Below are 23,679 nucleotides of genomic sequence, written 5' to 3'. Positions count from 1 at the left end.
CAAGTACAACACCACCACCACCACCAACAGCAAGTACAACACCACTACCACCACCACCACCACCAACAACAACAACAACAAGTACAACAACAGCAAGTACACCACCACCAACAACAACAGCAAGTATAACACCACCACCACCAACAACAACAGCAAGTACAACACCACCACCACCACCAACAACAACAACAACAGCAAGTACAACACCACCACCACCAACAACAACAACAGCAAGTACAACACCACCACCAAGAACAACAACAACAGCAAGTACAACACCAACAACAGCAAGTACACCACCACCAACAACAACAACAGCAAGTACAACACCAACACCACCAACAACAACAACAGCAAGTACAACACCAACAACAACAACAACAACAACAGCAAGTACAACACCACCACCAACAACAAGTACAACACCACCACCAACAACAACAACAGCAAGTACAACACCACCACCACCAACAAATATTATTTATATAACTCCTTTCATACATTAACAAGAACAAGTACAATCCCAACACCAGCACTACTGCCACCACCACCACCAAATATTGTTTATATAACTCCTTTCATACATTAACAAGAACAAGTACAATCCCAACACCAGCACTACCACCACCACCACCAAATATTGTTTATATAACTCCTTTCATACATTAACAAGAACAAGTACAATCCCAACACCAGCACTACCACCACCACCAAATATTGTTTATATAACTCCTTTCATACATTAACAAGAACAAGTACAATCCCAACACCAGCACTACCACCACCACCAAATATTGTTTATATAACTCCTTTCATACATTAACAAGAACAAGTACAACATCAACACCACCAACGAGTACAACAATAGCACCAACAACATGGACAACAACAACAACATTAACAAGAACAACAACAAGTACACCACCACACCAACAACAACAACACGTACACCACCAACAACAATACAGATTATTTATATAACTCCTTTCATACATTTCATACAGCTCAAGGAACTCACAAACATTTTTGCCAAACAACAGCAGCAGCAGCAACAACAATAGGCTCATAATAATAATAATAATAATAATAATAATAAATTTAAAATGCATGAATAAAACTTTTATAATATAGGATAAGAAAGTATATAATAAAAGTATGATCAGTAAATAATATCAAAGCAAAATAAAAGTAGAACGATTCAAAACACGCGGAGTTCGGTTCACTGAAATGAGTCTGTTTAAATGAGTCGACTCAGTGAAGCGAGTCTCCTGCCCAGTGCCTGTAAAGCCGTGTGAATGAGCTGGGAGCGCTGGGACGGAGCTCGAACCGTAAACCAGGGGAGTTAAAGTGGCAGTGAGTGAACGTGGTGACAATGCGGGACTTTACACTGCATCCATGTGAACACAGGCTCATTTCACAGCAATGCAGGAGAAGTGCTGGGCTCTGAGTGAGGACTGGAGATGCACAGTGAGTAAGAGTTTAAAGGTCGAAATGAAAGCCTGGAATTATATATTTAACAACAACAACTATAACAGATTATAATAGTGTCAAATTCAGTGCAGTGCCATTTTAAGAAGATTATACTGATGAAAAGTTAGTCAATGAGTAGATATATTATTTCAGTTGATTTCTGAAAGTGTGTGTGGTTTATGCATTTTATAACTGACATATTTATGCCTAGTGTAATGTAGCTTCATAAACTTGAGGTTATGAATCATTTACATTCCCCATTAGAAACATGAAAGCTCATGCCAATAGCTATATACAGTATAACCTCCATATGGAGTACTGTAACTATACACTGGACCAAGCTGTACATTACATAGTTCATTTATTAATCTCGGTTTTATATCCATAAAACTGAAGCAAGCATCTGACCATATAAGAATCAATACCCCCTCACCGTCTCACTAATATTGAATAAATTCCATCTTTTCCACAATATTCTATGTTACTGAGTAGATTTTATATATATATATATATATATATATATATATATATATATATATATATATTAGTGCTGTCAAGCGATTAAAATATTTAATCGCGATTAATGTCGCGACTGTCATAGTTAACTCGCGATTAATCGCAATTTAATCGCACATTTTTGTCACATGAAAAACCATTGTAATTCTCTTATCAGCATAAAAACGTGAATGGGCTTGTTTTGTATTGCAAAGCATAACACGTCTTGATACAGCCACTGCAAAGTGAAACCTAAGCCGAACACCGGGGCTGGCAAAAGAACCATGATTGAAGTGATCTACTGTTTGAGTTAGTCTACAACTCAGAGAGACAGGTTACACAGTGACGGTAGGCTTGACATGCTTGATTATAATATAAAGTACACTGTTATATTAACTTTAAGTTGTTCGTTGATAAATATTGCATTGAGTCTGATCTTTACTGTTTCAGCTCACTTAACACATTTTGTACTTTTACACTTTCTGCCTGTTGACGCGTCGCGCTGTCCAATCAGAGGCGGCCAAATTTGCATATTACAGGAAGGATTTCTGGGATAGCATTGAGTTTACAGTTCAGAGGGATCTGGCTTCTTTAGACGCTGTCTTCTTAAAACTGAATAAATATTTAAAAAGAGCCAAATGAGCCAATCTTTTGAACGGCTCTTTTCAAAGAACGGATCACAAAGATGCGGATCCCATCAAAGAGCCATAAATCCCATCTCTACTAGCGCGCCCTGCCCGCGCTGGTTCTTTGGGGGGGAGGGCAGAGGACTCTGGCTGTGCGGGGCGTGGCATTACAGTCTAGCTGCTATCGGTTTTCTAAGCAAAGTCTCTGTTCCAAGTTCCTGGCAGTTTCAAAAGCTTATGAAAAACCTACATCATGTCACAGAGCGTTAATCTCGCGATAAAAAAATTATCGCCGTTAAAATTGAGTCAAGTTAATGCGTTAATAACGCGACATTTTTGACAGCACTAATATATATATATATATATATATATATATATATATATATATATATATATATATATATATATATAATCTCATTATCTCTAGCCACTTTATCCTTCTACAGGGTCGCAGGCAAGCTGGAGCCTATCCCAGCTGACTACGGGCGAAAGGCGGGGTACACCCTGGACAAGTCGCCAGGTCATCACAGGGCTGAGACATAGACACAGACAACCATTCACACTCACACCTACAGTCAATTTAGAGTCACCAGTTAACATAACCTGCATGTCTTTGGGGGAAACCGGAGCACCCGGAGGAAACCCACGCGGACAACATGCAAACTCCGCACAGAAAGGCCCTCACCGGCCACGGTGACCCAGACCTTCTTGCTGTGAGGCAACAGCGCTAACCACTACACCACCGTGCCACCCAAAACCGTCTGTTTCTGATGACTTCTAAAATTGTCTGTACTTCGTCACTAATGTATTGAGTGTTTCTAAAACTTAAATCATTCACATTTCACATTAAAGGCTATAAGAGAGTACTAAATCGATTTTAATGTGTCATACTTGCAAACAGCTTTTAAATGCCATGTTTAAAGATGCAGCTTTAGGACCAAAAGGTCGCCAGTTCGATTCCCTGGACCAGCAGGAATAGCTAAAGTGCCCTTGAGCAAGGTACTAACTGCTCCCCAGGCTGCTCTGGGTATGTTGTACGTCATATACATGGATAAGAGCATCTGCTAAATGCCTGTAATGTAAAGTAAAAATTTTGAACAGCCTGATAAGATTAAAAAAAAGAAGAGAAAACTCAGTATGACTTTTCAATTTAATTGCATTTTAGTGTCTTTATTTGTCTAAGAAAATTAAATATTTATGGCTGAAAATAGACATCAATTAACATTGTCCTGGTGGTGTCCCAAATCCTAAATATCATGGTCCTGGTGATGTCCCAAATACCAAAATAGCTTAGGAGTAACCTAATTAAAAATGCTAATTACAGAATATGTCAATTGGAGACTCAGATAATAATTAGCATGTATATAAGGTAGTAAGTACAGTACATGTCTGATCACTGTAGACCAATGTACTGTAGTTTCTTATTTGTTTTGATGAGGCAACTACAGTAGGTATGGATTGTCGAATGCTTCCTTTTCTTTCTGGTAAATGTTTACTTTGGTGCCCACTCATTACCCCAACAAGTGGTCAGATTTATTTGCACCCGACCGCCAGCATTACAGTAATATAGGAGATGTGAGTTTAGGTTTGCTCAACATGTCTCAACTCTTCCCGGTTTTGTTTTCTCTCTTAGTGACATTATTATTATTTTTTTCATTGTCACAATAATGATGCTTTTTATACAGTAAGTAATTGCCAGGGCGGCACGGTGGTGTAGTGGTTAGCGCTGTTGCCTCACAGCAAGAAGGTCCGGGTTCGAGCCCCGTGGCCGGCGAGGGCCTTTCTTTCGGCGAGGCCCGTAGTCAGCTGGGATAGGCTCCAGCTTGCCTGCGACCCTGTAGAACAGGATAAAGCGGCTAGAGATGATGAGATGAGTAATTGCCAAGGGCCATTCGTCATTGTTGGATTTTGCACAGTAAATAAACTTTATGTTCTGTCAAAATCAGGCACCTTCCTTTACTGGGTAAAGATCGGGGCTCTTTGATCAAATGACAGCGTGATCAACTCTAAACCGCTCGCCTAGCTGGCTTCAAGATTGTCCAGCCCACATGACTGGTTTGCCAAAACAATGCCTTCATTGCGATTGAAACCATCATCAGTATGCTGTTCATTGGCCTTTGCTAGAGCTGGAAGCAGACTCTCCCCTAAAAGAAAGGGTTCCCTTGGAGCCCCTCAAATGACATCATTTCCTCTGTGTTTGGTTTCAATAACGGAGGCCTCCAGGCGAGTTGACATTAAGAGTCCTCGCACACGCCTGTCGATATGCAGTCATTCAGCATGTTTACACGCCTTCTTGACTTCGGAAAACGGTTCCATGGTGCTACTCTGTCTCGGTACCGAAGTGAGGAACGGGAGAACATCAACAATCTTTATTTAGATGATTATACCTTCATATACTGTCATTTGCCATTTTTTGGCTTAAACCAAATCAACGTCATGTCAGTGGTGTGTTGCTGTACATGTTGATGCTGATTCATTTAACCCGAACTCTCAAGGGCTTTAAGTGGATTTGCAGGGCAGCTAGAGTGTAACATTCATAGCTAAGATAAAAATAGGTCACTGATATATTTTGCAGTGCTCTTAATGGTACTTACACTGGTATAGATTAGTCTGCATAGCAAAGAAATGAAAGGAAAATCAGATAAAAGTTGCCTCCAAAAGTTCAACATTTTCATTTAGTTCTGAGCAGGTTACTAAAACAACCTGTTCATGGCTTACATCATCCATATAAAGTGTTACTTCTTCGCAGATACATAAACCTTGACCCTACAAGACTATTGACTTACATTTACAGAAACACCATACTGTAATACACCCTAATATAGATACTTAGGCACTGCCGAAAAGCAGAGCTCCTGGTGAGTGCCTGAACAAAATATTCGCAAGGGCACAAAATCAACCTGAATAGAATAATAATATCAGAGCATATGAACCATCGAATTGTGTAGTGTAGTGTATTTCGCGTCAATAAATTGCTGCATTGTCTTGTGAACGAGATGCACATCGCAGTTACGAATACATATTTATTCTTTTCTTTGATGCCTCCAGAAACAACACCACGACATTTATTATGGTGGGCCTCTGCTGGGGCGGCATGGTGGTGTAGTGGTTAGCACTGTCGCCTCACAGCAGGAAGGTCCTGGGTTCGAGCCCAGTGGCCGACGAGGGCCTTTTTGTGTGGATTTTACATGTTGTGGGTGTGCTCCGGTTTCCCCCAAAGACATGCAGGTTAGGCTAATTGGTGGCTCCAAATTGACTGTGAGTGTGAATGGTTGTCTGTGTATCAGCCCTGCGATGACCTGGCAACTTGTCCAGGGTGTACCCCGCCTCTCGCCCATAGTCAGCTGGGATAGGCTCCAGCTTGCCTGCGACCCTGTAGGACAGGATAAGCGGCTACAGATAGTGGATGGATGGAACTCTGCTGGGTGCCTGGTGTTCAGCAGTGAACCAGCGCTTTCACTTTACATCATTACTATATAGTTACGATCCAATATCTTTTTTTTTTTTAAAGATATTTTTTGGGGCTTTTTTGACCTTTATTGGATAGGACAGTGTAGAGACAGGAAATGAGTGGGAGAGAGAGACGGGGAGGGATCGGGAAATGACCTCAGGTCGGAATCGAACCGGGGTCCCCAGATTTATGGTATGGCGCCTTATCCACCTGAGCCATGATGCCCCACAATCTAATATCAATCTATGCCAAACAGATGTCTGGTTACATCTGTCACATCCACATGCATTAGAACTTGAAGTGCGGCCAGACTGTAAAGTGCACGCACACCATTAGAACTAATTACCATGCACCTGTTCCTGATTAGAGTGTAATCACAGCACATACATATAAGGACTCTCCCTGTTTGTGGTTTTGGACTGTGAGTGTTGTATTACTTCTGATAACCTGTCTGTGTCTCATTCGACCACTGCCTGTTATTCGACTCTGCCATTGTTTATGTTTTAGATCTGGTTGCTAGCATGCTTTCGATAAAACTCTTCCTTTTTACATCCGTCTAGCCCATTACATGACAGAAACTGTCAAATGTCCAACAAGCTAGTGAACTAATAAAACTGTCTGTGAAGGTTCTCAGTCATCCAGGTCATCGTAAACCGTGGGTGCTAAAGAAGGCAACTGGACTTGCTTGAAATCCTTGAAGATGTTTCACCTCTCATCCGAAAGGCTTGTTCAGTTCTGTCTGACTAGTGGGAAGTTCTAGGCATTTAAGACCTTAACGACTCTCCTTAGGGTTGTTTTTGGTCCACTAGAGGATAAATACCTAGAACTCCCCACTAGCCAGGCAGAACTGAAGAAGCCTTTCGGATGAGAGGTGAAACGTCTTCAAGGATTTCAAGCGAGTCCAGTTGCCTTCTTCAGTACATACGGTTGACTAATAAAACTCTTTTAACTTGTTTTATATGAAACTGTCGTGAATATTTTCCATAAAATGTGTTGGTAAATAATCCTACGTTATTTTTAAAAAGCAAATGAAAAATAAGCTGCTGAATAAAAACCATCTATCTTATGTAAATAAAGATATAAATTTCGTTATCTGGTGGTCAAGTGGTTATGAGATACGTTGCCTTTCACTTTCGTCGTATGTCATTCGTACAGACGTCAAGCCATAACCTAAAGCATACAGTATTTCTACACAGTTTATTATTCAGCCTTTCTTCCTTTTATCTGTCCATACTCATTTGTTACTCTGATTCATAGACAGTTATGCAAATTAACTTCATTCCACACTCGCCCTTGTACACAGTGTGACTTTGGAGATTCAGCAAGGTTCTGGATGATAGTATTGGACCTCGAATTTGGACAGTGATTCCACATAGGTTCGACTTCAGACCTCATGAGTAATTTAAATATGATGCCTCCTGACAGTTTAGCTTTAAACATTATAGATTGCTGCTAAATTTCAATACTGATGTCCGACCTTAGATAGCAAACACTTTACTTACAGCTGACAGCCTGGCATTTTTAGCCATCTAGGATTATTTCAGGTTGCCAGTGCCCTCAGTCTATTTTATTAAAACTTGTGAAAAGTATCTATTAAAAAAATAGCGCTAATAACAGGGTAATAAAGAGATTCTTGTCTTGACTCTTTTTTTTATAAGTTTGGGAAATTGTTGCTCATAAAGTCTGGAGGGATTTGAAATGGCTGAAAATAATAAATGGCTGGCTCATTTGCTAATTAAGGTAATTTGTTTAAAAAAATACTCTTTGGGGGGTGGCACGGTGGTGTAGTGGTTAGCGCTGTCGCCTCACAGCAAGAAGGTCCGGGTTCGAGCCCCATGGCCGGCGAGGGCCTTTCTGTGCGGAGTTTGCATGTTTGCCCCGTGTCCACGTGGGTTTCCTCCGGGTGCTCCGGTTTCCCCCACAGTCCAAAGACATGCAAGTTAGGATAACTAGTGACTCTAAATTGACCGTAGGTGTGAATGTGAGTGTGAATGGCTGTCTGTGTCTATGTGTCAGCCCTGTGATGACCTGGCGACTTGTCCAGGGTGTACCCCGCCTTTCGCCCTGTGGCAGTTCGTGTAAGTGGGTGGAGCACAGAAGGACGGCAGGACAGAACTGAGTTCACAAAACTCTCTTTATTCAGCTTTTCAGCCTATCTCTATACTCTCGCACACACATCAGTAGTCTAGTTGTGGAGAGAGCTCCCTCTGCTCTCGCTCTCTCTCCTTAAATAGGGCGCGGTCACTGGGAAGACACACAAACACATTAATCAACGACAGGTGTAGTGATTCTGCCACTTACCTTCCCTGACTCCGCCCTCCTGTCACAGACCGGCGCTTGACCACGCCCCCGCTGCCACATACCCCCACCGCCCGACTCAGGCCGGGCAGCCGTCCGGCCTGCAGCCGACTCCCCCCCCCCCCGACGGGAGAGAAAGTCCGCCACAACCATCTGCGCCCCCGGCCTGTGGATCACCTTGAAATTAAAGGGTTGGAGTGCCAGATACCAACGGGTGATCCGCGCGTTGGCATCCTTCATGCAGTGGAGCCACTGGAGGGGCGCGTGGTCCGAACAGAGGGTGAAAGGGTGCCCCAGCAGGTAGTAGCGGAGGGCGAGGACCGCCCACTTGATCGCGAGGCACTCCTTTTCTATCGTCCTGTAGCACCCCTCGCGTACCGACAGCTTTCTGCTGATGTACAGCACGGGACGATCCTCCCCCTCCACCTCCTGGGACAACACGGCCCCCAACCCTCTGTCCGACGCATCCATCTGTAACATAAAAGGGAGAGAAAAGTCAGGGGAGTGTAATAGTGGCCCCCCGCACAGTGCAGCCTTTACCTTAGAGAACGCCCGCTGGCATTGCTCCGTCCACTGGACCGGATCTGGTGCCCCCTTTTTAGTGAGATCAGTCAGCGGGCTGGTGACGTCCGAATAATTAGGTATAAACCTACGATAGTAGCCAGCCAGCCCCAGGAACTGTCTCACCCCCTTTTTGGTCTTGGGCCTCGGGCAGGCCGCAATCGCTGCTGTCTTGTTAATTTGGGGACACACCTGCCCGTTGCCCAAGTGGAAGCCCAGATACCGTACTTCCACCCGCCCAATCGCACACTTCTTTGGGTTGGCTGTGAGACCCGCTCGCCTCAGCGACTTAAGGACGGCCCTCAGGTGTTGTAAGTGCCGCTGCCAGTCATTACTATAAATAATGATATCGCCGAGGTATGTGGCCGCATAGGTGGCGTGGGGGCGGAGGACCCTGTCCATCAGCCGCTGAAACGTAGCGGGCGCCCCAAACAGCCCAAAAGGAAGTGTGACGAATTGGTGTAAGCCGAACGGTGTGGAAAAGGCTGTTTTTTCCCGGGATAATGGAGTCAAGGGGATCTGCCAATAACCCTTTGTTAAATCCAGTGTCGAGTAAAAACGAGCCGTGCCTAGCCGATCGAGCAACTCATCAATACGAGGCATTGGGTACGCATGGAATTTAGACACCGCGTTGACTTTTCTATAGTCGACACAGAACCGGACCGACCCGTCGGCCTTGGGTACCAAGACCACCAGGCTGCTCCAGTCACTGTGGGACTCCTCGACGATGCCCATTTTGAGCATGGCTTCGAGTTCTTCCCGAACCACTTTTTTCTTGTGCTCGGGTAACCTGTAAGGGCGGCTACGCACTACCACCCCCAGGGGCATCTCAATGTGGTGCTCTATGAGGTTGGTGCGGCCGGGTAGGGGTGAGAACACGTCTGAAAACTCGGTCTGCAACTGGGCAACCTCCGCGAGTTGGGTCGGGGAGAGGTGGTCTCCACAGGGGACCGGAGAGGTACACGATGCCAGTGTTCCCTTTTGCACCTCCGGCCCCAGCTCCGCCTTCTCTGGAACCACCGACACCAATGCCACGGGGACCTCCTCGTTCCAGAGTTTGAGCAGGTTGAGGTGGTAAATCTGTAGCACCCCACCCCTATCCGTTCGCCTCACCTCATAGTCAACGTCCCCGACTCGCCATGTGACCTCAAAGGGTCCTTGCCACTTGGCGACTAATTTGGAGCTCGATGTGGGCAACAGTACGAGTACTTTCTCTCCCGGTGCAAACTCCCTAAGGCGCGTACCCTTGTCGTACAGGTGGGTCTGTCATTCTTGGGCCTGCCACAAATTCTCCTGAGTTAGGTGCGTGAGTGTGTGGAGTTTTGCGCGCAGGTCAATAACGTATTGGATTTCGTTTTTACTTGGTGAAGGTCCCTCCTCCCAATTTTCCCGCAGCACATCTAGGATGCCGCGCGGCTTACGCCCATATAACAATTCAAATGGGGAGAACCCCGTGGAGGCTTGGGGGACCTCTCGCACTGCAAAGAGCAAGGGTTCGAGCCATCTATCCCAATTACGTGCGTCCTCGCTTACGAATTTTTTAATTATATTCTTGAGGGTGCGATTGAACCATTCAACTAAACCGTCCGTTTGTGGGTGATACACGCTGGTGCGGATCGGCTTAATACCCAACAACCCATACAGTTCGTTCAGTGTACGTGACATAAACGAGGTGCCTTGGTCAGTCAGAATCTCTTTCGGGATTCCAACTCGGGAGATAACGTGGAAGAGTGCCTCCGCAATACTGCGTGCTGAGATATTGCGAAGAGGCACTGCTTCCGGGTATCGCGTTGCATAGTCCACTAGAACTAATATAAAGCGGTACCCTCATGTTGACCGATCTAATGGCCCTACGAGATCCATTCCAATTCTTTCGAACGGGGTCTCGATTAACGGTAGAGGGCGCAAAGGCGCTTTTGGAATGGCCGCTGGATTTACTAACTGGCATTCGCGGCATGCCGTACACCACCTACGAACATCGCCGCGAATCCCTGGCCAATAGAATCGGGCCATTATTCGGGCTAGTGTTTTATCCTGCCCTAAGTGTCCAGCCATGGGATTAAAGTGAGCCGCCTGGAATACCAATTCCCGGCGGCTCTTCGGAATTAAAAGCTGCGTGACTCGCTCTTTAGTTTGAGTGTCCTGCGTCACTCGGTATAATCTATCCTTCATAATCGCGAAGTAGGGGAAGGGCGGGGTGGCGTTCGGCGGGAGCGTTTGACCATCACTCTCACTTGGTCAAACGCATGCCGCAGAGTCTCGTCTTGCGACTGCTCTAATGGGAAATCCGCGAGGGATTCCCCAACAGAGAGAGGAGGGGCCGGCGGCTCCTCACTCTGACGCGGAGATGACGTAGACGGCTCTGTGACAGCTGCTCGACACCGGGACCTCCCCCTGTTAAATGACAGGACCCACTCTTCACTAAATGTGTCATTAAATCCCGAAATCCCGGCCAATCAGTCCCCAAAATTAGAGAGTGGGTAAGGCGAGGATTAACCGCCGCCTTCACTATAAATTTTTCCCCTTGAAAAAAAATGTGGACTGACACTAAAGGGTAGTTGTGAACATCCCCGTGCACACACAACACCTTCACCAATTGTGCTCCCCCCAATGCCTCGCCTTGCACCAGGCTTTGGTGAATTGAGGTCTGATTACAGCCAGAATCCACCAACGCCTGATATGTATCCCCTTGGATACTCACCAGTATGCGATACCAGGAGGGCAGCTCCTGGCGCGTCGGGGATCCGAACCACCCTGCCCACTTCCATTACCGAGCACTACTGTTGGAGGTGGCCCGGCTCCCCGCAGCGCCAGCGAACCGGCCCGGGCTTCCTCTCTGCACTAGTGCTCTGGGGCTCACTCACCTGGGGAGAGAGAGAGACAGACACAGAAGGGAGACACGGGAGGGCACCGCGGGTGAGGCGGGCCGTCTGAGGTGGCGCCAGCCCCCGCCTCCACGGTGGGGGAATAGGGCGAGGAGGAGACACAGGAGGAGGGGAGAGAGAGAGAAGAGAAGAGGTCGTCTACTGTCCTGCCGTCGGGACAGCCGCCAGATGGTCCTCCGCCAGCTCGATTGCCTGATCCAGCGACGGCGGGCGGTGGCACTGGACCCACTCTGCGGTTCCCGCTAGTACACGCACGACGAACTGCTCCAGTACCACCTGGTCGATGAGTCCCTCGGCGTCGCAGCTGTCGGCCCTCAACCACTGCCAGCAGGCGTCCCGGAGTCGCTGGCCAAACGCAAACGGCCGGCCGACTTCCTCCAAGCGCAGAGCGCGGAAACACTGACGCTGTTGCTCTGGGGTGTGTCCCACCCGCTGGAGGACGGCTCGGCGAAGGTCTGCGTAGGCCAGCCGGCGGTTGGCGGGGAGCTGTAGCACGGCCAGCTGCGCCTCTCCCGTTAGGAGGGGGAGGAGGCGCGCCGCGCGCTGTTCCACCGGCCACCCCGAGGTCTCCGCTACCTGCTCAAAGAGCATGATGAATGCCTCAGGGTCGTCCTGCGGGCCCATGTTCGTGAGGGTGAGGGGGGACGGGCCCACGGTGGTGGAGATGGTGGACCCCGCCGACGCGAGGAGGTGCCGGAACGCCCGACGATCTTCCTGTTGCGCCAGCACCAGGGCCTCGAACCGTTGTTCTTGCTCCTTTCGGAGGGCGAGCAGCGCCTGGTGCTGGCTCCGTTGGGCTGTGGTGAGGGTGTGGATCAGGTCGGCAAAGGTGGAGGACTCCATGGGGCTGTTCTCTTCTGTGCTTATCCCGGGTTTCAGCACCACTGTGGCAGTTTGTGTAAGTGGTTGGAGCACAGAAGGACGGCAGGACAGAACTGAGTTCACAAAACTCTCTTTATTCAGCTTTTCAGCCTATCTCTATACTCTCACACACACTCAGACACACACACACACATCAGTAGTCTAGTTGTGGAGAGAGCTCCCTCTGCTCTCGCTCTCTCTCCTTAAATAGGGCGCGGTCACTGGGAAGACGCACAAACACATTAATCAACGACAGGTGTAGTGATTCTGCCACTTACCTTCCCTGACTCCGCCCTCCTGTCACAGACCGGCGCTTGACCACGCCCCCGCTGCCACACGCCCGTAGTCAGCTGGGATAGGCTCCAGCTTGCCTGCGACCCTGTAGAACAGGATAAAGCGGCTAGAGATAATGAGATGAGATGAGATAATGAGATGAGATGAAAATAAAATACCCGGGTGCTGTAGCGCACTGCTGTTGTGTGTGTTCACTATTTCAGATGGGTTAAATGCAGGGAAAGAATTTCACTGTGGTGTAATGTTTATGTGACAAATAAACGCTTCTAATTCTTAAAAATCTAATCAGAAATTTTCTGTAACCATCTGATTTTTACTGGCAACAAAATCCACGAATCACCAGACTTTTTATTTTTTTTTGAAACTTCTTTTTATTGGGGCATTTTCTGGTACAAAACAAAAACATCAATTTCTTCCATTTATAAATAATTACATGCGTGTTTGAATACACAAACACTCGCATTCACACACGTATATATACAAATCATTGGGTGTTATATTCAAAAATATAAATATGCTTAAACACATTTCCCTATTTATAAATATTTTCAAAAAAAATAAAAATAAACAAAAATAAATAGATCAATAAAAGTCGGTACAATAGTCAACACTCAGCATCTACAATGTTTGTAACGTACTAGGCTGGTTTTCAGGTAGGTTCAGTACAGTATTATTGAAATAATTTATAAATGGTTGCCATACAGAGAAGAATTTGCCTGTATTCCCCCTGAGTGAAAATTTTATTTTTTCTAACTGGAGGTGTTGTATAACGTCTTTTAACAAAGCAGCATGGGATGGAGGTATTGTTCATTTCCAATTAAGTAAAATCAGCCTTCTGGCTAACAATGTTACATATGCAACCATATTGTTTTGATTGCGTGTCAACGTTAAATCAGGGGCTGTAACCCCCAAAATGGCTAATATTGGGTCAGGGTCAATGGGTCTCTTCAGAATAGCAGAAAGGGCTTGAAAGATTTTAAACCAGTAATTACTGATGTTGGGGCAATTCCAGAACATGTGAGCCAGTGATGCTGGCGATTGCCCACAACGATCACAAGCTGAATCAACTGTTGGGAACATTTTTGAGAGCTTTAATTTAGAAAGATGCAGTCTGTGCAGTATCTTAAATTGCAATAATCCGTGCCGGATGCATATTGAAGAAGAATGAACTTGCCCGATTGCTCTCTCCCATTGCTCTTCGGTGATATCTACTTTTAGGTCTTCCTGCCATGCCACCCTTAGGTGTTCTAGTGTAGTTGTGTGCTCAAATTGGGCAAGTTTATCATGTATTCTAGATGTCCCGCCTTTAATGAAGGGGTTTGTTAAAAACAATGATTCCATTGGTGAGCTGGGTGGTTCTTGGGGAAAAGATGGAAAGTTTTTCTTCACAAAGCTGCGTACTTGCAGGTATTTGAAAAAGTGAGAGTGGGGCAGGTTAAATTTGCTTTGCAACTTTTGGAATGTGGGAAAAAGTTTATCAATGAATAGGTCCCTAAAAGAGTGTATACCTTTATTGTGCCAGAAACTAAATGCTGAATCTGCAAAGGAGGGGGTAAATGAGTGATTAGCAACCAGTGGGCCCTGGATCGAGCATTCCTGCCATCCAAAATGTCTCCTAATCTGGGACCAGATCTTAAGCGAATATGAAACTACTGGACGAATCACCAGACTTTGACTAAATCTCACTTGGCTAGTTAACGCGTACGCAGTACTGACACAGACACTAGTAAACAATGGTCGTTGTCATAGCAACGCGATTCTTGCTGTCTAAAAAGATAACTTTTCTCAGTGAATAAAAACAAACAAAAGCACTTCACATAAAAATACAAGGAAAATTTTAATTTGTTGGGGGGAAAAAACGGAGTAGCCGGCGATGAAGTGCTTATAGGCAGCAAAGGCTGGATATGTGTGTGCTCACTGTTTACTTGTGTGTGTGTGTGTTCACTGCTTCAGCGTTATGGGCTTATTTTTTACAGCCAAACGCCTGAAACTCGGGCATCTTTAGGGTTGTTTACAACAATTTAGAAGCAATATATATCCACTAGATCTCAGCCTCGGCAAGTTATGTGGTGAGTCAGCGATGTCACAATCTCGGATATTCTCGTGTGTAATTTGTACTCAGGGCACAATATTTGAACCTTGGAGAAAGTAAGATGTCAGCGCACAAGAACATTTTATTTTAAAAGAAAAACAATCTGGACACAGTCTGCAGATACAAATATGAACAAGTGAACGCTCAAACGTCTTGCATGGATATTATCTGTCAGTATAACGGAGTTTGTTTTTTGGGTTGTGTTTAAGTTAGTCTTGCTTGAGAAATCTTCTACAACAGTGTTTCCCCCGTTAAAGAGGACTCCAAGTAGATCCCCTGTAAGAGCCTAAGAATGCATAACCCTCTGAGGAATGCTTAATGAGTGTGATTTTGTTCTCATTACCATCATTTATTTTTTTTTTAAGAAAAATAATCTGGCTATTGAGAGATTCCTTCCATGCTTGTCAGAAGACCTTTCCCTCATTTTTTTTGTGTAATTGTTCACTGTTTAATGTCATGGAGAGCTATTTAATGTTTTCCCCCCCTTTATATTCAAGATGGTGCAACACAAATGTGTAGACGTTCGAGATTTATGTAACCCGTTATCCGTTTGATGAAACTGGGAACTGTCGCATGGTACATTGCAGAATTTGTTTTAGGCTGGATGATTCCATATGATTGCTTTGGTTGTGAGTGGTTTTGAGTTCTATCTCAAAATATTCAAAACAAGTAGTCTCACTTGTGATGGCTTGTGTGTATTTTTGTGCTTCCAGGCCAGCAGTAACCTCCTAGGTTAGTCTGGGAAAACCTGTGCACTTCTGCTCCCTCCCCACTGCACCAAGAGACCACACTCCCATTGAGGAAATGGGAGATCATCATCAGGTTAAGACTTCCTTCCTTTTCATCCAACTGCAGTCACCCTCCAGGACCCAGCAGTGCCAACCTTCTGCTGACTTGCTTAGCTTGGTCACTCTAGAGGAAGTATCATCAGCCACAACAGCTACAGACACAGCACGACCTTCAGTTGGAGACCTAGACAGCATCTACACCAAGGAGGAAGAAGGTATAACTGTCTACAATGATGCCTTAGATGACACCTTATTACAGAACGTGGATAGTAAACCAATACTGGAGGAAGCACCTTCACCACTATTTGCTGCTGGGGTTACAGAAGAGAGCTGTTCATCAGATTCTACAAGAATAGATATCAGGCCGGACAGCCAAGAAACCACTTCATCATCGAGCTGTGAATGTTTAACAGGAGATGCGTTTCTAAGTAAAACCGATTCTCACGAGTGCTTGAGTTGTGAACTCAAAAAATCCCAAAATTCAGTATCTGAGAAGGACAACTCTGGTGAACGCATTTGGCTCTTGTGTCAGGACCCTCCGAAAACCATGAGTGAAGTGATTCAGTCTCCACCACTGGGGAACTTTCCCAAACCTTCTTTAGGTCCCAGGGTGAGTTTCCTGTACCCGTCAACAGAATCTGACTCCCAGAACAGGACAACAGCACATGGTCCAGATCCAAACACAACGTCCAGTGAAGTCCCTCCAGCCTGTACAGCAACCTCTACTTTTCCAAGCACACATCGGCTGTCGCAGAGCAGCTGGGTGCACAGTGCCAAACTCAAGGAGGAGGCTGCTGCTCTAGAACGAGCACAGAGTACAAACGCCGAGAGGACCACTTTTGTTTCAGCCGTCATCAAGAGGTCCTCAGAGCTCTATGGGGATATCTATAAACCAGCACATCGTTCTTCTGAAGTGACTTCTGATATCGAAAAGTCTTCTGAAAACCCTTCTCTGGCTGTAGTAGGTGCAGGAAAACCAGACCAAACTGCACCAACTACAGAATCTCTGCACACTAAAGCAGCACCATCAACCATGCTTCAGTCTACAGCACCTGAAAAGGTAAGACTGCATCTAAATCTCGTAATATTAGTCTTTGAATTTGTCTTCATCTTTAAAGCATAAAATACTGATCCCTTACATACATCATGTTAGAGTCCCAGTGTTTACTTTAACTACAGTGGATATAAAAAGTGTACACACCCTGTTAAAATGATAGGTTTTTCTGATGTAAAAAAAACCCCGAGACCACGATAAATAATTTCAAAACTTTTCCCAGCTTTAATGTGACCTATAACCTGTACAATTCAACTGAAAAACAAACAAATCTGTTAGGGGGAAAAACATAAAAAAAACCAAACGTACAATAAGCTGGTTGCATAAGTGTGCACACCCTGAAACTAATACTTTGTTGAAGCACCTTTTGATTTAATTACAGCATTCAGTCTTTTTGGGTCGGAGTCTATCAGCCTGCCACATCTAGACGGCAATATTTGCCCACTCTTCCTTGCAAAAGCGCTCCAAATCTGTCAGATTGCGAGGGCATCTCTTGTGCACAGCCCTCTTCAGGTCACCCCACAGATTTTCAATTGGATTTAGGTCTGGGCTCTGGCTGGGCCGTTCCAAAACTTTTTTGGGGTCACTGTCGTGCTGAAAGATGAAATTCCTCTTCATCTTCAGCTTTCTAACGGACACCTGAAGGTTTTGGGCCAAAATTGACTGGTATTTAGAACTGTTCATAATTCCCTCCACCTTGACTATAGCCCCTGTTCCAGCTGAAGAAAAACAACCCCAAAACATGATACTGCCACCACCATGCTTCACCGTAGGTATGATGTGCTTTTGGTGATGCGAAGCATTGTTTTTGCACCAAACGTATCTTCTGGAATTGTGGCTAAAAAGCTCAACCTTGGTTTCATCAGACCATCACACATTTTCCCACATGCTTTTGGAAGAGATGATGCTTTTTTTTTTTTGCAAAATTTAGCTGGGCCTGGATGTTTTGCTTTGACCCTACCTCATAGTCCAGACATAATGAGAATACAGGAGATTGTTGCCACATGTAGTACACAACCAGTACTTGCCAGAAATCCCTGCAGCTCCTTCAGTGTTGCTGTAGGCCTCTTGGCAGCCTTACTGACTAGTTTTCGTCTTGTCTTTTCATCAATTTTGGAGGGACGTCCAGTTCTCGGTAATGCCACTGTTGTCCCATATTTTCTCCACTTCTTGATGACTGTCTTCACTGTGCTCCATGGTATATCTAATGCCGTGGAAAAAATTTTTGTACCCTTCTTCTGACTGATACCTTTCAACAATGAGATCCCTTTGATGCTTTGTAAGCTCTCTGCGAACCCTGGCTTTTGCTGGAGGATGCAACTGAGTAAACGTCTGAACTTTATTTGGGGTTAATCAGAGTCATTTTAGTTGATGGCAGGTGTGAACCCAAAAAGACTGAATGCTGTAATTAAATCAAAAGGTGCTTCAACAAAGTATTAGTTTAAGGGTGTGCACACTTACGCAACCAGCTTATTGTACATTTTTTATTTTTTATGTTCCCCCCCCCAACAGATTTGTTTGTTTTTCAATTGAATTGTACAGGTTATAGGTCACATTAAAGCTGGGAAAAGTTTTGAAATTATTTATCGTTGTCTCATTTTTTTACGTCAGAAAAACCTATCATTTTAATGGGGTGTGTACACTTTTTATATCCACTGTATAAAGTTGAGGTATTGAAGATTTCGTCTTCCTGAAATTACGATTTAAAAATACATTTTTTAGACGCCTAACACGATCTTCAACTGAAAGATTGTGACTATAAGATTTGACCACACCAGGGTGGATAATGGTTGAAGGCTACCCACCCAGATGGACCGATTACAGCTGTGTATCCAAGAGTAATTTCTGCCATTCCTGTCATTAAATGGACCAGAAAGAATTTTCATCTCCTTCCTTTGCTCTTGCCATTTTCCATTGGGTGTTCTGTTCAATTTGTTGTTCTTTCTGTGATTAAAAAAAAAATCTCCTGATAATACTGGTAAAAGCTCTGCTCTGTTGACTCAGAGTTTGTTGGCGTAGAAACTGACAGTATGTTTGAGAATGGTATCAGTTATTTGAGCTGGTTGAATTGTAAAAAAAAGTACTAATGGAATAGCCACTGATATGGCAACCTAACTAATTCCACCCGTCTTCAAAAATTATAAACATTTGACGTACATTTGACAATGTTCACAGATTAATACAAGCGATAATACATGATTTTTAAAGAAACCTTTCACAAAGGTTACTACAAAAAAGTAACCTCCACTCCATTACTGATGAAAAGTAGCATTTCTACTGAATTACTTTCGCTGATAGTAAAGTTGTTGGATGGTCATGATAAGTCCTTTAGTGTTTGTCTCAAATATGACTGAAATTCTTCGACTCTTCTTTTCACATCTTTTTCCAACTTCTGTGTGGGGTTGGGGTGGTGCGCTTGAGCTGAGAGGGCCCAACAGTGGTGGTGCTGGGGCTCGAATCCCTGATCCTCCAATCAATAACCCAGAACCTTAAAGTGTATATTCTGGACCAATTTTGTTGTTTTTTTTTTTTAATATGAAAGAATGTCCCTTTACACACTCATCCAGAAGGGTAATTTTGCACAAGGCCATCTGTCTACAGCAGAAAAAAATAAAATAACAAAACGCGTCTGGAAAAATCCCAAGGGAATCTGGAGCCAGAGTCGTGACGTTACCTGCGGAAGCGCCAGTAGGCTGCGCGAGCTTTGCACGGTTTCAGTGCACAGCCTGTGTAGACCAAGCGCTCCCATTTCTCTCTCATTGTCCGGTCTTTTGGGAAATGATGAGTACTAATCCCATCATGATTGGTGTTGCTACACCCTCCTACGATACATCTGTTAACCAATTTAATAATTACGTGATAACGTTGAAGAAATTTGCAGAAAACCACCAGGTCGTTTTCTCATAAACAAACCAGCGCTGATGTAGGATTCAGAAGGAGGCGTCCCGCATGCGATGTCACGAAAATCAATGTTTGCCGGGAAATCCAAATGCCAAGTTTTTTCAGAGGTGGACCAATTCGCCTCAAATGGCTTGATTTCAACTGAATTTTTCTGGTATTGCGCAAGGGAAAAAATTTGCACAAAATGCAAAATGTGACAGATATTTGACCAAAGTTTAATATAAAATAGGAGAATTACATTGATCTTGCTCCTGAATTTACCCATGATATGCACTTTAACCCTTTGAGCCACTCAAACATGGATGAGATTAAAGTATCAATAACAATAGCATGACCTAATCGCATTATTTTGACAGGCTTATCATTGAGTTTAAGCAGAAGTATCCATTGCATATCGCCACATTCCACCCTGGCAGTTTGGGCCTTATATAACTCGAGTACTAAAGGAAATATAGTGGCAGACCTGGGGCTCTGGGATATATCCCTGAGTTTCATATCGAGATACTATTAAGGATCTTATGAGAGGTGACTGATATGTTTTGAGCCTCCAGGAAATGATAGCCAATAGAAATCTTTTAGTGCTTTATTTTTCAACATAATCTCCCTTCAAGTCAACACACTTCTTCCACCGGTGGTGGAGTGCCTGGATCCTGCTGAAGTAGAAGTCCTTAGTTTGGGGCCTGAGGTAGGCGTCTATGGCCTCTATGACCTCATCGGTGGTGTAGCATTGCCCAACCAGGTCCTTTTTCAGGTTCGGGAACAGGTGGAAGTCAGAGGGTGTGAGGTCTGGTGAGTATGGTGGGTGATGGACGAGTTGGAAGCCACAGTCATGGATTTTTTGCCATTGCCACCACGAAGGCGTTATCCTGATGGAACAAGACCCCTCTGCTCAGCATTCCTGAGCTCTTCTTCTTGATATTTTCGTGCAGGCGTGTCAGCAGGTCGGCGTAGTATTGTCCAGTGATGGTGTGACCCTTTTGGAGATAATCCACCAGCAACATGCCTCGTGCATCCCAGAAAATGGATGCCATGACCTTTCCAGCCGAGACCGTGACCTTGGCCTTTTTTGGGGTGGGAAAGGAGGGGTGCTTCCACTGCTTTGACTGCTGTTTGGTCTCAGGCTGGTAGTGATGAACCCAGCACTGCAAAAAATGGCCTTTCAAAAATAAGAAATAAAAGATTAAAACAAAGCATATTTGCTTGAATCAGGTGAAAAAAATCTGCCAATGGAACTAGTCAAATTTGACTTGGTAAGATTTCTTAAAGTAAGATGAAAAATCTAACCTGTTTTTAGATGAAATAATTCCAAAATAAGATTGGGGAACTTATTATGCGAGATCTGATTAACTCGAAATAATCAAAATAGTTCTTATAACAAGGTCGTACTTCTTGCATTTAGCCATTCAAGTCATTTTTATTTATTTCATTTTAAGGGTATTTCATTTAAATTCATGACAAAGTCTTAGCAGTAAAAACTGAATTTAAGATAAATATACTAATATTAGGATTGTTAAATTCTACAACTGAGCATTGCTAGCTTAAAAGATTCTCCTTTTGTGACCTGTAAAATACTCTAGATATGAGACCAGAGACTATCTTGAATCAAGTTGACGACACGTAGCATTGCAACAAGTTTTATTTTTTTTCCCATTTCAACATTCAAACATTAAAACATCTCTTAAGATTCCACTTCCCCAGGACCTCAGGCACCAAAAAAAAAAAGTCTACGCATTTTGACTTACAGTGCTTACACAACGCCAAAGCAACAGTGCAGTGTACGAGGGGTTTACAAGATCAGGCACAAAAACAAACAAACAAAAAAAACCACTGAACTTAACTCACAGCATTCCAAAAAGTCCTCACTAAAACGCCCTCCACTCACTCATAGCCTTTTTGAAGGCACTTGTCTGGTCTCGAGTATGTACAGCATCTAGAAGGGTCTCAATCGTAAAGTTCATTTATTCCCAAAACAAGCATACTTTGTTTTTTTTTTCTTGAAACAAGATGAACCGCATTTGACAAATGTCCAAAATGTACTTACTTGTTTTAAAAAAAACTTGTTTTATTTTCAAAGGTGCTCCAAATAAGACTTTTTCAAGACATTTTGTCTATACAAGATTTTCAAGATGGACTGTCTAAAAACTAGCCTTTCTAGCTAAATGAGGTTTTGCTTGTTGGGCAATTATGTCTTATAATAAGGGTGGCTAGATGTTTTGACTTGAAAATAGACAAATAAACTTCCTAAGATTTTTATTTTTTGCAGTGAGGACTCGTATTACAGCCAACAAATGCATTTCACAATATTTATTTTGACTTAATTATTTTACATTATTAGAGCAGTAATGTTGTACTAAGAGTGGCACGGTAGTGTAGTGGTTAGCACTGTCGCCTCACAGCAAGAAGGTCCTGGGTTTGATCTGACGAAAGCCTTTCTGTGTGGTGTCTGTGTGGGTTTGCTCTGGTTTCCCCCACAGTCCAAAGACATGCAGGTTAGGCTAATTGGTGGCTCTAAATTGCCCGTGAGCGTGAATGGTTGTTTGTCTCTGTGTCAGCCCTGCGATAACCTGGTGACTTGTCCAGGGTGTACCCCGCCTTTCGCCCGTAGTCAGCTGGGATAGGCTCCAGCTTGCCTGCGACCCTGTAGAAGGATAAAGCGGCTAGAGATGATGAGATGAGATGAGTTTTGAAGCAGTTTCCTTCCCACCACTAAAATTGAAGATTATAGGTTCTAAAAATATAGCATAGATGACTATATGATTTTTTTTTTTTGCTTTAATATTTCCATACTCTGCAGCTTTGGTAATGCACATGTAGTCTTGTTTGTACTGTATTTGATTGGATATTGAATACAATAGCACAGAGTGGAATTGAATTGATAAAGATAAGGAACTATTAAATATCTGCTTTAAAATCACGTGTTATAATGACAGTCCACTAAGGAGAAAGTAAACTCAGAGAGTCAGAAAGACTCATAAGAAATCTTCAAAGCTGATGACAGACCTTTTTTTTTTTTTTTCCTTGCTCAACTTTCATGTCAGCCCCCCCCCGCCCCTCCTCTGATGGATTCTACCACAGCGTTGTCCGAGAGTGGGACGCGCTCCCGGGAACGTACCAACTGTTGTGGAGACGGGGGGGGAAGGGATGGCATATGGACAACAAAACACAAACCCTAGTGCGAGGCTGAAAGCGTGGCACAGAGGTCCAGGGATGGTGGATTAGCGGCGGTGTGTACTCGCTGGGCTTCAGGCGGTGTTGGTGAGTGTTTGTGTGTGTGGAAGAGTGGACGCGGTTGTTTGTGGTTCGTTTGTGCGGCGGGTTTTCACTTCTCTCACATTTGTGCTTCAGCGCTGTGCGCGCGTCACGCCTTCAGTTCAAGGCGGCTGTATGAGCGCGCTGCTGCTCTAACTCAACCAGTGTGTGTGTGTGTGAGAGAGAGAGAGTGTGTGTGTGTGTGTGTGTGAGAGAGAGAGAGAGAGAGACCTCAGGCATGAGTGTGGTGTTTGTGAAAGGTGTGCTGCCAGCGGGTTTGCAGTGAGCTCACTCAGCCTCCTGTGTTGCGGAGCTGCTGGAGTCCTCAGGCGGCGGGTGGATATGGAGCAGAGAGATGGGGTGAGATGCTCCGGCTAACCTTTTGTGTCGTGTGTGTGTGTGTGTTTAAAGCTGCTGTTGTTGAATTAAGGAGTTGCTTGAGTTGGCCCTGAGCGCAGCCTGTGGCTTTGCGGTGTTTGGTGTAAGTTGGTGAGGAGCGGGTGAAGCTGGTCGGAGCAGTGACAGGCTAACGAACACCTTTACGGCTAAAGCTAGCAGCACACACAGGGAGTGGAGGGGTGTGTGTGAGAGACAGACAGACAGACAGACACTCTGTTTCACGGCCACAAGTACACGTGGCTAGATGATAAAGTG

The 23,679-nt window shown here is 44.5% G+C and overlaps 1 protein-coding gene across 3 annotated transcripts in view; it reads left to right on the top strand.

Annotated features, from left to right (window-relative positions):
* Positions 1 to 1,362: 1,362 nt before the first annotated feature.
* The window catches only part of psd3l (pleckstrin and Sec7 domain containing 3, like), a 504,243-nt gene continuing 481,926 nt past the window's right edge, over positions 1,363 to 23,679 (top strand). The window contains exons 1-2 of one of the 3 annotated variants that reach the window (XM_060908177.1): positions 1,363 to 1,467; positions 15,747 to 16,881. In XM_060908177.1, coding sequence (XP_060764160.1) covers positions 15,838 to 16,881 — 1,044 coding nt within the window. In that variant the 5' untranslated portion in view covers positions 1,363 to 1,467; positions 15,747 to 15,837. Of the gene's footprint in view, positions 1,468 to 15,746; positions 16,882 to 23,258; positions 23,386 to 23,679 lie in introns of those variants that run through there. The other 2 variants (XM_060908176.1, XM_060908179.1) reach the window with 2 other exon arrangements.

Source organism: Neoarius graeffei, chromosome 25 (assembly GCF_027579695.1).
Source record: "Neoarius graeffei isolate fNeoGra1 chromosome 25, fNeoGra1.pri, whole genome shotgun sequence".
In the NCBI taxonomy this organism is placed as follows: Eukaryota; Metazoa; Chordata; class Actinopteri; order Siluriformes; family Ariidae; genus Neoarius; species Neoarius graeffei.
This window is presented reverse-complemented; position numbering and strand designations above follow the sequence as displayed.